General features: G+C 36.2%; 1 protein-coding gene across 1 annotated transcript in view; it reads left to right on the forward strand.

The window, feature by feature from the left end:
* The window catches only part of tmem8b (transmembrane protein 8B), a 129,831-nt gene extending 122,080 nt beyond the window's left edge, over positions 1–7,751 (forward strand). Inside the window, exon 13 of the mRNA XM_046841153.1 lies at positions 6,501–7,751. Within this exon, the coding sequence (XP_046697109.1) occupies positions 6,501–6,836 (336 nt within the window). The 3' untranslated portion in view covers positions 6,837–7,751. The remainder of the gene's footprint in view (positions 1–6,500) is intronic.
* The last annotated feature ends 5,182 nt before the right edge of the window (positions 7,752–12,933 follow it).

Below are 12,933 nucleotides of genomic sequence, written 5' to 3' on the forward strand. Positions count from 1 at the left end.
CTAGATTTGCAGGTGTAAAATGTCAGCATCCCGACGTGCCAGGTGTCAAGGGACTATTGATTCATGCTGTCATCCAATCAATGCGAGCTCTCAGTCCTTCCACCAAGTTTGAGATAAAGTCTGTTTTGCTGATGAATGCTACTTTTGAATATGTGAGGATCTTCAAGAATTTCTCCATTTTGTTAGCCACTGTATTATTTTATTTAGGATTCTGGAGGAATGCTATCGATCCCTAAAGTTAGAGATCTCTTATTGAAAAAATATCAATGTTTCAGGTGTACAAGAGAGACATTAAAACTGAAAGCTGAATTCACTGTACATCACTGAAATGGACAACATCTAGGGTTTCCTGTGAATAAATTGTTAATATAAACAGTTTTGTATTTATTTATTTATTTATTTATTTTATTATTATTATATTATTTATTTATATACACATGAACAAACTACTCACTTTTACCCCAGCAAAACTCTTAAACTCGTAAATGTATATACTTATGTGTATACTTGTATATGCAGTAAACAAATATAATTATTATATAATATAATATAATATAATATACCATAATATAATGTAATAGAATAGTATAGTATAGTATAGTATAGTATAGTATGGTATAGTATACTATGGAATAGATTAGTATAGTATAGTATAGTATAGTATAGTATAGTATAGTATAGAATAGTATAGTATATAGTATAGTATAGAATAGAATAGAATAGAATAGTATAGTATACTATGGACTAGATTAGTATAGTATAGTATAGAATAGAATAGTATAGTATAGTATACTATGGAATAGATTAGTATAGTATAATATAGTATAGTATAATAGTATAGTATAGCATACTATGGAATAGATTAGTATAGTATAATATAGTATAGTATAATATAGTATACTATGGAATAGATTAGTATAGTATAGCATCGTATAGTATAGTATAGCATAGTATAGTATAGTATAGAATAGTATAGTATACTATGGAATAGATTAGTATAGTATAGCATAGTATAGAATAGAATAGTATAGTATACTATGGAATAGATTAGTATAGTATAGTATAGTATAGAATAGAATAGTATAGTATAGTATACTATGGAATAGATTAGTATAGTATAATATAGTATAGTATAGTATGGTATAGTATGCAATAGTATAGAATAGTATAGTATACTATAGAATAGAATAGAATAGAATAGATGGTTCCATTGAATATGTCTTTTTTTTTGGAATGTACATATAAGATAAGACAAATATTAGTTAAAATCCCCATGACAGGTGGTTGTTATGCACCTATGAGGTAATGGCAGGTAATGGATAATACATTGTTTTGAAATAGCGATGTAAATGTCTGGATTTAAACCGTAGTAAACACACTGTCTGTACAACTCCATAACGTAACTTTTCAGTATTGAGCAATAATGAAAAATCTCTCTGTGTCTCTGTGTTTCCAACCTGGCTGGTCATTACAGGGAGAGGATTAGTGTCTATTATTTGGTCCTAAATAGACTGTGGTCTATTTAGCATTGGCATGTTTAAAACCAATGTTTTGCATAGTTGGAAAACACTACTGTTGTCGTTTTTGTTGTTGTTTTTATTATTTATTTATTTATTTATTTTTTTTAATATCCATTTAGAGCCATGGCAGAGACTATTGGTTTTTATGTTGAAATATCCTCAATTACACTAAAACGTCTGAACATAGATTTTTGGGGGAGAAAAATGCGGTCTCGGTGTGGGCTGAAGGCCAAAACATCAAGAAAATTTTGCATTTTTAAATAATTTGATTTAATATGGATGTGGACTTAGTAACTCGTAATTTCACTCACTTTTTTATTGTTTCAACAAAAGAACATTCTATAAAAAAAAAATTCTTAATTTTCCTGATGTTCATGTTGTAAATGTTTGTCGTAGATATTAGTGCACTGTTAGATCTATAGTATTCCAATTCAGTAAAAAACACTCTTGTTCCATTAACAATCCTTAAGCAAAACACACATTATTGGATGATTTACTAAAAGTCTGTCATTATAATTGTGTGAAATGATTTAAAGCAATTTCAGTTTAATCACACTTAGACACAGAAATACATAGATATTTTTGGAAGGAAAATTCACACAGATTTTATCTAGATATTGAATTTGTGAGACTATTGCTGTGTCAAAACTATTTAGTAATCATATAGGACAGTCACAGGACCGCATGTACTATAAAAAAGATCCATTATATGAAACCACTTTGGTAAATGATGGACAGCTAATTAAAATGTTCTGCTCCGATGAGTAAAAGTGCAAAAGTTTAATCTGGAATGCAGTGTGAAGTGCAAGTACATTGAAGAGCACTGCGATGTCAGATGGTTAAGGATAAACGGCTGTAGACGATTCTTGAACAACATACTGTAGCAAAAGGCCAAATATGGCACTGTAGCTGTGTGGGGGTGAAGATAAAGGAAAAGGGTGAAGAGCAGGTGAGAAGACTTCTGAATTTCCACCAACAACATAGTTTCCATAAAAAAAATATATATAATGGCATCCGAGGTTGATCTGTATCTTACTGACAAAAAGGCATACTTGACTAAACGACATTTACGAAGAGTTCACAGGAGAGTTATGTTATAGTACAGAAAGTCTGGCTTTTGCTGGCTTTTAAAACAGTCAAGGTATAAGTAATATTTCAAGGTTGTTTATATACAAGATATTGAAATACAATACATTTGGGTAATACACACTTCCATACACAACTATTTAAAACGTCATGATATTTCTTGATTTTCTGTGTCTGGACTTATCTCTTCATTTCAAACCACATTTAATGGCGAAGACTGAGATGTGCATTGTAATAACACTTTTGGGTTCCATCAATCAAATTATTCAGGTGTTTTTTTTTTTTAATCTTACTAAAATATTCATTTATGGCCAAGTCTTAACCTCATTACAGAGGTAACCTGCTCTAAGTGTTTTTCTGCAATTTCTTGGTTGATACAGTAAATGCCATCACTCTACATGAAATGATGTTAACAAAACTCCAGACACAATATTAGGAACAAGCTTATACATACATTTATAACCGCTTTACCTGTGTAAGTAAATAAAAATAAATTGAATTGAAAACGAAGCATCACTGATCCACCATCATATTATCCTTAGGTGTTTTTCCTCACATGCCCTCAACCCACAATTGTTAACATTTATCTTGAGAAGAACATCTTTTTTCCTCTCATTACAATTTCTTATGTTGAAAAAATGTGATACATTAAAGAGTCTGTTAACTGAGAAATTAGGAAATTGACTAGTTTGCTACTTGTCTGCTTTTTGGTATTAACCATTCAGATTGATAATAATTGAAATTTTATATCCTTACAAGTTTAGATGCAGTATATAATCTGGGGTTTTAGGACTAATAAAATCATAATGCTCATTATTGAAAATAATTGTCGAAATAATAATAATTAAAAAAAAATGTTATTTAATGTTAAAATAATCACACAATTTTTTTTAGTGTATATGTGGGAATGTAATATTTTTTATATTGCACATATTCATTGCATTGCTTTTTGTCGATTTTGTTAAGAAAGGTGGCAGTATTTCTGGTGTCGACCGAAACATGCTCAGAGATGACCTGGGTGACTTCTATCCATTCATGAATTTTTAACATAGGACAAACCACTGGTTGGCACAAGAGGAGGTAGCAAACGTGACCTAGTGAAGAGTGTAAATGGAAAAATAAAATACTCCAGAGGACAGAAAAATGTATTATTCTATTTGTTGTGCTTTCTGAGATCTTCTGTTTCCTTCGGCTATATACCTGTCAAAGCCGGCTCTACAAAAGAGTTCTGGAAAGTGCTCTCTACAAAGTAGAGCTGTCTTATCTCCCCAGCTTCAAATGCTACATTAGCATGGCAAAGGGGTCAAACCAGACGCATGGCTGGTACTCTAGCGATAGGGCCAGGGGAAAGAATGGTCCTAAATCTGAGAAGCCGTTGCTCTAAAAAGGTATCGTTTTTATGATTGCATTTACAAGCCAGACTGATGCGGTGAGTGCTCTCGTGAAAAGTGGTCCATGCTGAAGTACTTGCATTACTGATAATGGCGTCAATGAAAGTCTGAGTGGAATATGAAATAATGGAGCGTGTGGTGTCGAGCTGGGGAGTGTTTGTGTGTGAGGGGGGAGGGGTCTTGAGACTGCGGCTTACTCTGGTTTAGTCTAAGACCTTTTCTAAATATCAGAATTTTTGCAGGTTAAAAGCTAAATTTTATGTGACATGACTATATACAGTGAGGAAAATAAGTATTTGAACACCCTGCTATTTTGCAAGTTCTCCCACTTAGAAATCATAGAGGGGTCTTAAATTGTCATCGTAGGTGCATGTCCACTGTGAGAGACATAATCTAAAAAAAAAAATAATCCAGAAATCACAATGTATGATTTTTAAACTATTTATTTGTATGATACAGCTGCAAATAAGTATTTGAACACCTGAGAAAGTCAATGTTAATATTTGGTACAGTAGCCTTTGTTTGCAATTACAGAGGTCAAATGTTTCCTCTAGTTTTTCACCAGGTTTGCACACACTGCAGGAGGGATTTTGGCCCACTCCTCCACACAGATCTTCTCTAGATCAGTCAGGTTTCTGGCCTGGAGTTTGAGCTCCCTTCAAAGATTCTCTATTGGGTTTAGGTCTGGAGACTGGCTAGGCCACGCCAGAACCTTTATATGCTTCTTACAGAGCCACTCCTTGGTTATCCTGGCTGTGTGCTTGGTCATTGTCATGTTGGAAGACCCAGCCTCGACCCATCTTCAATGCTCTAACTGAGGGAAGGAGGTTGTTCCCCAAAATCTCGCAATACATGGCCCCGGTCATCCTCTCCTTAATACAGTGCAGTCGCCCTGTCCCATATGCAGTAAAACACCCCCAAAGCATGATGCTACCACCCCCATGCTTCACAGTAGGGATGGTGTTCTTGGGATGGTACTCATCATTCTTCTTCCTCCAAACACATTTAGTGGAATTATGACCCAAAAGTTCTATTTTGGTCTCATCTGACCACATAACTTTCTCCCATGACTCCTCTGGATCATCCAAATGGTCATTGGCAAACTTAAGATGTGCCTGGACATGTGCTGGTTTAAGCAGGGGAACCTTCCGTGCCATGCATGATTTCAAACCATGATGTCTTAGTGTATTACCAACAATAACCTTGGAAACGGTGGTCCCAGCTCTTTTCAGGTCATTGACCAGCTCCTCCCGTGTAGTTCTGGGCTAATTTCTCACCTTCCTTAGGATCATTGAGACCCCACGCGGTGAGATCTTGCATGGAGCCCCAGTCCGAGGGAGATTGACAGTCATGTTTAGCTTCTTCCATTTTCTAATGATTGCTCCAACAGTGGACCTTTTTTCACCAAGCTGCTTGGCAATTTCCCCGTAGCCCTTTCCAGCCTTGTGGAGGTGTACAATTTTGTTTCTAGTGTCTTTGGACAGCTCTTTGGTCTTGGCCATGTTAGTAGTTGGATTCTTACTGATTGTATGTAATGGACAGGTGTCTTTATGCAGCTAACGACCTCAAACAGGTGCATCTAATTTAGGATAATAAATGTAGTGGAGGTGGACATTTTAAAGGCAGACTAACAGGTCTTTGAGGGTCAGAATTCTAGCTGATAGACAGGTGTTCAAATACTTATTTGCAGCTGTATCATACAAATAAATAGTTTAAAAATCATATATTGTGATTTCTGGATTTTTTTTTTAATTATGTCTCCTATATGCACCTACGATGACAATTTCAGACCCCTCCATGATTTCTAAGTGGGAGAACTTGCAAAATAGCAGGGTGTTCAAATACTAATTTTCCTCACTGTACATTATACTGCAAAAATTGGAAGTATCTTTTACTTTGTTTCTCCCAGTTATATCCTGAACATACAGGGGCTTTTATTTGTAAAGAGATTTTTCTTTTGAAAGCGATATATTTACTACTATCTAAGTGAGGGCTGTATTTATTTCGTGAGTTAGGTGAGTGTTGTAAGGATTTAATTCTGAAATAGCATTCGGGGGTATTCTCTGGTACTCAGTGAGCAGTGTGGGATTTGCACGTGCAGACGCTATTGAAAATCTTTGAGTCGAGAAAAATCTGGCAATCTCAGACGTGCGAACTTCATGCAGGTGATTTGCATAATCTACAATGGGGGGCCCAGACAATCTCTAAATACAACTTTTCCCAAATGCTGTCATGACTTTCGGACTGTCAAAATATGAATCTTGCAAATAATAACTGTAAGACTGAATTATAAGGCCACTGTTTTCATCCAATTGTTATTAGGTGCTGTTTATGCCATTATGAATTATTATTGCTCATACACCAAAAATGGTCTTGCATTATTCAGTCCACTTGTGATCTCATAATTACACCCTGCCGGCATGAATTGGCTGTTCATCTCTGTGTGTGTGTGTGTGTGTGTGTGTGTGTGTGTGTCTGTATGTGCATGCATGTATTCTTTTAGACTGTTCGCACCATACGCCGGCGCCGCTGCTACCCTCCGACATGGAAACGCTGGATCTTCTTCCTGCTCCCAGGCACCACCATTGCTACTTCCGCCGTGGCGCTCTATGCCTTTGTGGAGACTGAAGAGAACTACTTCTACATCCACAGCATCTGGCACATGCTCATCGCCGGCAGCGTGGGCTTCCTGTTGCCACCTCGTGCCAAGCCTGATGCCAAGGTGACACCGATGCGGCGCCAGCGTGGTTGCGGATACCAGCTTTGCGTCAACGAGCACGAAGAGATGGGCCTCGTCGATCCGGCCATCATCACCATCAACAGCATCTGCACCAGCTGATGACGCCTTTGGAATTCAAAACAAAAAAAGGAAAACAAAGCCAGAGAACTTGTCACACTGTAGATAAAATCTGAAAAGGACACATACAAACAATTTTGTTGTTTTTAATTGCCTTTATTTCCCTTTTGTTCATATCAGGAAATTCTACAGTGATGTGTTGCACTGATGTTAGTGAACACGGTAATGTAACGAAATCTGACTACTCGTGTAATACACTGGAAGTTTTTTTTCTTTTTTTTTAATCATTATTTTTGGTGGTTAATTGATGCTTGGATTTCAGCTCTATTTGCTATTTTGCATTTTTCGGTATGTCCAGACGGATTGCAGTGGTTACAGTGTTGCACTGCTGTTTGTGAAAATGGTACTATTTTAAAGATGAACATTGCTGCTGCTATAATGGTGACTGTAAAAAAAAAAAAAGTGTCATGTAATTATTTATTGCTGTCTGAAATCTGAAAAGACCAAAAGTACTACTGGGGTGATAGTAGAGAAGCTAATAGTAGATGTATTTATGAAGGAACAGATTTTTGTTTCCAGTTTTTTTTTCTTTCTTTTAGTAAACTTGCACTGAGACACAACAATGTGATACAGTACATTTTTTATATCTACTGTATGAGTATGTAATAGGTAAGTGTCACCATTGTAAAGATATAGTCGTTTTTTTTTCTTTTTTTCGGTGGAATATCTGACTGTACTATGGATTGCATTTTATTAACTATTGATTGTTCATTCAAATATGTGGCCAAGAATTTTTTTTTTTTTGCAAAAAAAAAAGAAAAGAAAAAAAAAAAAAAAAACTTCAATATGAAAGAAAAGGAAAAAAAATACATTTCCTGTTGTAAGTACCTGGGGATTTGGGTCTAAGAGGGTCATTATTAACCACTAAAATAAATAAACATTTTATTTTTTTCTGTATTAAGGAGGCTCATATGTCTTTTCCTGAAGGGATAAATAAATGAGCTGTTTGTCATGAACATGGCACACCCTAATTTAGTTTCTAACGGATGCTCTTGGCATGTCATAATGTGCCAGTCTACTGAGGAGATATGACGCTGTCGCCGTAGGCCTCTCAGGAGAGGTATAAATGAATAAATTATATATTGTCTGTCCTGGCAGAGGGTCTGGTGGCTGTAGCAGCGGGAAAGAAATCTCCACATAGCCAGGACGTCATTACAATGACAACAATGACTCTTTGAGTGCATTGCTTTCCTTCCTGCATTCCACAACAGATAAGAGCAGTGAGAGTTTTATCTCGGAACGAGAATGTCTTAACGCCGGGCTGCTTTTACAACATTTTCGAAGATTGTGGACACTTCAGGGGCTTTTCTCAGCGTTAGCTTAGTGAATGGAAAAGGAGTGAATGAAACCCAGGTCAAGCCACTTTTTAATTCAAATAGCACATCGGGGTTTTGTGACCCATTTTTATTAAGGTGTTAATATGTGGTTTATTTTTGCAAACAAGATCCATGGCCTGAATTTATTGCCAATAATATACATTTCCTATGGGAACATCTGTCATGTATGAGTAGGTTTAATGTTTAATTATCTTTCGGGCTGCATAGAAAGAAAAAAAACACAACACTTGTTCACACTTACTCAGTAAGCAACCACATGTACTAGAGGCTTTGTTGATCACCCCTGATCTACACATACTGGTCAGGATTTGACATTATTTTATAGGTTGCAGATAAGAGCAGAGAAGCCTGCCTCTGCTTCAAATAATCTTGCAGGCTGACAATAAATCTCATAGCAACATCCTACTCCACTACGTGTATTCAATACGGTCCTGTTCCATGTACTGAAACGCCTCTCTAAAAGACAACTCGGAAATTAAGCAGAGATAAATGACCATGGATGACGCTGTAGCATATTTCAAAGCTCCCCTGCTAAGAGGAATGACTGACAAGTGGAAAACAGAAACAGGCATCTAACCAGATGCTTATGTTTATAACCAGCCATGTCAATAAATTATTCTCAAGCACATTTTTGCTGGAGGCAATGCATATCCTCTGATGATGAACTACTAATCTGCATAGAAACAAATAAATCCACGAGGCTGCTGCTTTTATGAGATGACTCTACTATATTCTCAAAGAGTGGATGCCAAAATTAAGGATAATTAAATAGTTTCATAAAAAAAATTATATTATTAATCCCCATCCACTAGCTATACTACATGGACCAAAGTATTATGACACCTGACCTTTCCAGCCACATGTGGCTCCTCAAACTAAAAGTTGGAAGCACATAATTGTATATGATTAAGCATTACATTTTCCTTTTACTTGAAGTAGGAGCCCCAAACCTGCATGACACTAAATCTGTGCACAATGTGAGCTCCACAAAGATATGGGTTACATGTATTGGCATGAAAGATCTTGAGTGGCCTGCTGTCAAGCTTTGACCTTAAACCTATTGAAGACCTTTTGGGATGAATTGAAACACTGACAACTGACAACTGAACCACAGGCTTCCTCACCCTAAATCAGTACCTGACCTCTACATTCACAAAACTAAAATCTAGAGGAACATCTTCCCAGAAGAGTGGAGGTTATTATAACAGCAGTGGGGACGTAACGGGGAATGGGAGGAGCACATATGAATTTTATGGTCAGGAGTCCACAATTTTTATTATTTTTTACATATAGTGTACTACTTCTTCATCACATAACATGTACAACATTTTCTGTATGGATGAGCTTACAGAAACTAATCAAACAAGGACAAACCATTCCAACCCAGAATGTACAGCCAGCTTTGCTCGCTAAGACTCCCTGCCCTAAATGACAAGAAGCATTTTAAAGGATCAGACTGTACATCGCTTAATGATATGTCAAGTGCTTTTCTGTTGCAACAATTAGAAAAAAAACGGATATAAGCCATATCAACATGGGCTTTTTTTTTTTTTTACTCCTAAGCAAAAAAATTTGTCAAACCTCAAATGGTCAAATATTAGGGTTTTAATGATCTTAAGAACAAATCATCAGTCAGGAATTGGGCAAGATCTCTACCTGTTCTATGAATCCTGTTTCCATTAATGAGCTTGCTATCAGGGGCTTGATGGACTGGCACACAACCAATTATTGACTAATTTTAAAAGAACAAAACATCCCAGAAGCAATTTTTTTTAAAACATTTTGCACATGTACACATATATATATTAAACATGTGAATCATTAATGTTTTTACCTTTGAGTGCAAGAAAACGATTAGTGAATTTCACCTATGTGTAGCTTTTTTTCCTAGATAGTTCCCTACAGCAAAATTTAAACAAGCAAATGATCGCTTGGAAAATCTCAGTGGTGCATTTTTGTATTATTTGACCAGTGATTTGTTGTTAAGACCATTAAAAGCTTAATACTTGAATTTTGGCATTGGTCCATTTGTTTTGTCCAGGGGTTTAAATTTTTATTCCAAAGGTGAAAAGTGTTGATTTTATAAACCAATTCAATTTTATTTATTCATCAGGCTAAACTATATGGACAAAAGTATTGGGATATCTGAGTTTTCCATTACAAAATAGAAACATGGAACAACTTACCAGAAGAGTGAAGGTTATTATAATAGCAATGGAGATAAGTGTGGAATGTGATACATGCACAATTCTTATGGTCAGGTGTAAATAAACATTTGTCAATGTAGTGTACACTGTCATGCACCAGCTTGACTGAGATCCTAAAGAGATTTAGAGCCATAATGAACAACCCTAAGATGACTACATTAAAAAAGAAATAAATAAAAAGAAAAAACAACCCTCTCTTATAGAGCTTTCCTTGAGAAAAAGTCTTGAGATGAAGCAGTCTTAAAAGTAAACTCATCCTCTTCTGCGTGACACAGGAAATCTTTACTCTGCTATAAAGTCAAACATTCAAGCAGCGTTGAAAAGATGTTGAGTGTCAAAATCTTAATTAAAGAAACAGTTCTGAGGTACAAGTCTACATTTTCTAGGTGAGTTTATCAACCATAGTAACTATCTGAAAGTCACAAGCACAAAAGCTCTGAAATTAAGCGTAATATCAAAATGAATCAATCAGTTCATGAAGGTGAGAGATGTCAAGTGGCAGGTTTTTGTTGAGCTTGTATAACAAGACTTTTGAAGTCAAACATCAGGAAACCTGTACCTCTATATAAAATGGTGAAATTAATTATAAAATGTCACAAATGTGACAGTAAAATACACTCTGTATTGCCTTTCTAAGTTTACACAGGGAATCAATGTCATAAAAAGTTTTCTTTAAATGTAATAATCAATTGACATTAAGCTGACAAAAAAATATTGTACATGTACGGACAGAGTTATTAGTATGCATTTATGAGCAAAAACTAATGGGGTGATAGTATAGAATATCAGTTGTTTGATAGATTACAACTTTTAGTCTAGTTCTGAGGTAAAAGATACACTATATAGCAGAAACGCTGCAGATGCCTGACCTTCACACTCATATGAGCTTGTTAAATATGTGCTTGTTGCCCCCCCCATCCCCCTGCACTGCTATTATAACCTTCACACTTCATGGCAAGGCTTTCCACTAGGTTTTGGAACATGGCTGTGGGGATTTGCCCCTTTTAACCACAAGGGCATAAGTAAAGTCAGAATGCTGGATGCGTTCCAGTTCATACCAAAGGTGTTCATTGGGGTTGAGGTCATGGCTCTGTGCAGGACACTCGAGATATTCCATGCCAATCTTGACAAACCTCACTTTGTGTGCAGGGATGTTGTCATGCTTGAACATGATTAAGCTTGACCCCTTTAACCTGAAGGGGAAATCATAATTCTTGAATACATACATATGGCCATAAGATTGGTTTGTGCTTTTTTGTTTTATTTGTTCTACAGTTAGTCCCCATTTACTGTTATAATAGCCTCCACTCTTCTGAGAAGCTGTTTAAATAGATTTCGAAGCGTGGTTGTGCAGATTTGTGCACATTCAGCCACAAGCACATTAGTAAAGTCAGGTACTGATGTAGGGTGAGGAGGCCTGGGGTTCAGTCAGTTCTCCAATTTATTCCAAAGTTGTAGGAGGTCTGAGCTCTATATGAGGCAACTTACTGTATCTTCATTAAGCTCACTATATGCACAGGGGCATTGTCAAGCTGGAACAGATCTCCAAGTTCAAATGAAGGGAAAATGTAACACATACAAAAACATTCTATGCAAATGATGTGTTTACAACTTTGAAATATTGCAACCACTTGGCGGAAACTTTTCATTAACACCCAGGACGCTAACAAATTACAACTCAATAAAAACATTGTATTAAACATAAATGGCAGATAGAGCCTTAAGGTAACATAAGGGTCACAGTTTTACACATATTCGTTTAATATTTGCTCTTAACATTTATTTAGTGCTTTATGTAAGTGGTATTTTTTGCTCCTTTAGTGTTTTGGATAATTCAGGTCTGGCCCTTGTGCACACTTGTGCTCATATCCCCGAGTGAGGCTTTAAAAGCATATATTGTTCTATTAGTAATATTATTGTATATTCATTATGTGGCATTCGTGACCTCCGTGGCAGCACCTCAGTGGGAATGCAAGCCGGCAGCAGCCGACCTCCCGTAGAGGCTGAGACGGACGTAACATTTTAATTCAAACATGACCTTAATATTCATGGATTTGCTGCCACTCAGAATGAATGTAGCACTGCAGCATGGGAGATAAGAAGACAGTTTCACTGAGAAGAACAACTCAGGCTAAACTACAGGTTACAGAAGAGGGGAACGAATAGATCATTTATAAATGTACCATTTATAGAAGTTAATCATGTAGAAATAAAACTCATATAATGAGGATTTCAAAACCAGTGCATAATGTAGTTGATGAAGTACAATCAAATCTGTTATAGCAAGCCTACAATGATACTTCAGCACTGCTCTAATCAGACAATCATAATTAGAATTACAGAATCCTAAAACATGCTGATGGGAAGTTTTTCTTAGTTGAACCAGCCAAAAAATGAGTTACACCCTAAAACAAAAACCTGAAGCATAATTGTGCATGCTAAAGCCGAACATCCCGAGCCCTGATGTATTCTGTCCCACTGCTTTAGTGCGAAGGAGGAGAGGAACGACACATTACAGTAGGTCAGAGGGATGAA

The sequence above is a fragment of the Silurus meridionalis genome, chromosome 27, assembly GCF_014805685.1.
Source record: "Silurus meridionalis isolate SWU-2019-XX chromosome 27, ASM1480568v1, whole genome shotgun sequence".
In the NCBI taxonomy this organism is placed as follows: Eukaryota; Metazoa; Chordata; class Actinopteri; order Siluriformes; family Siluridae; genus Silurus; species Silurus meridionalis.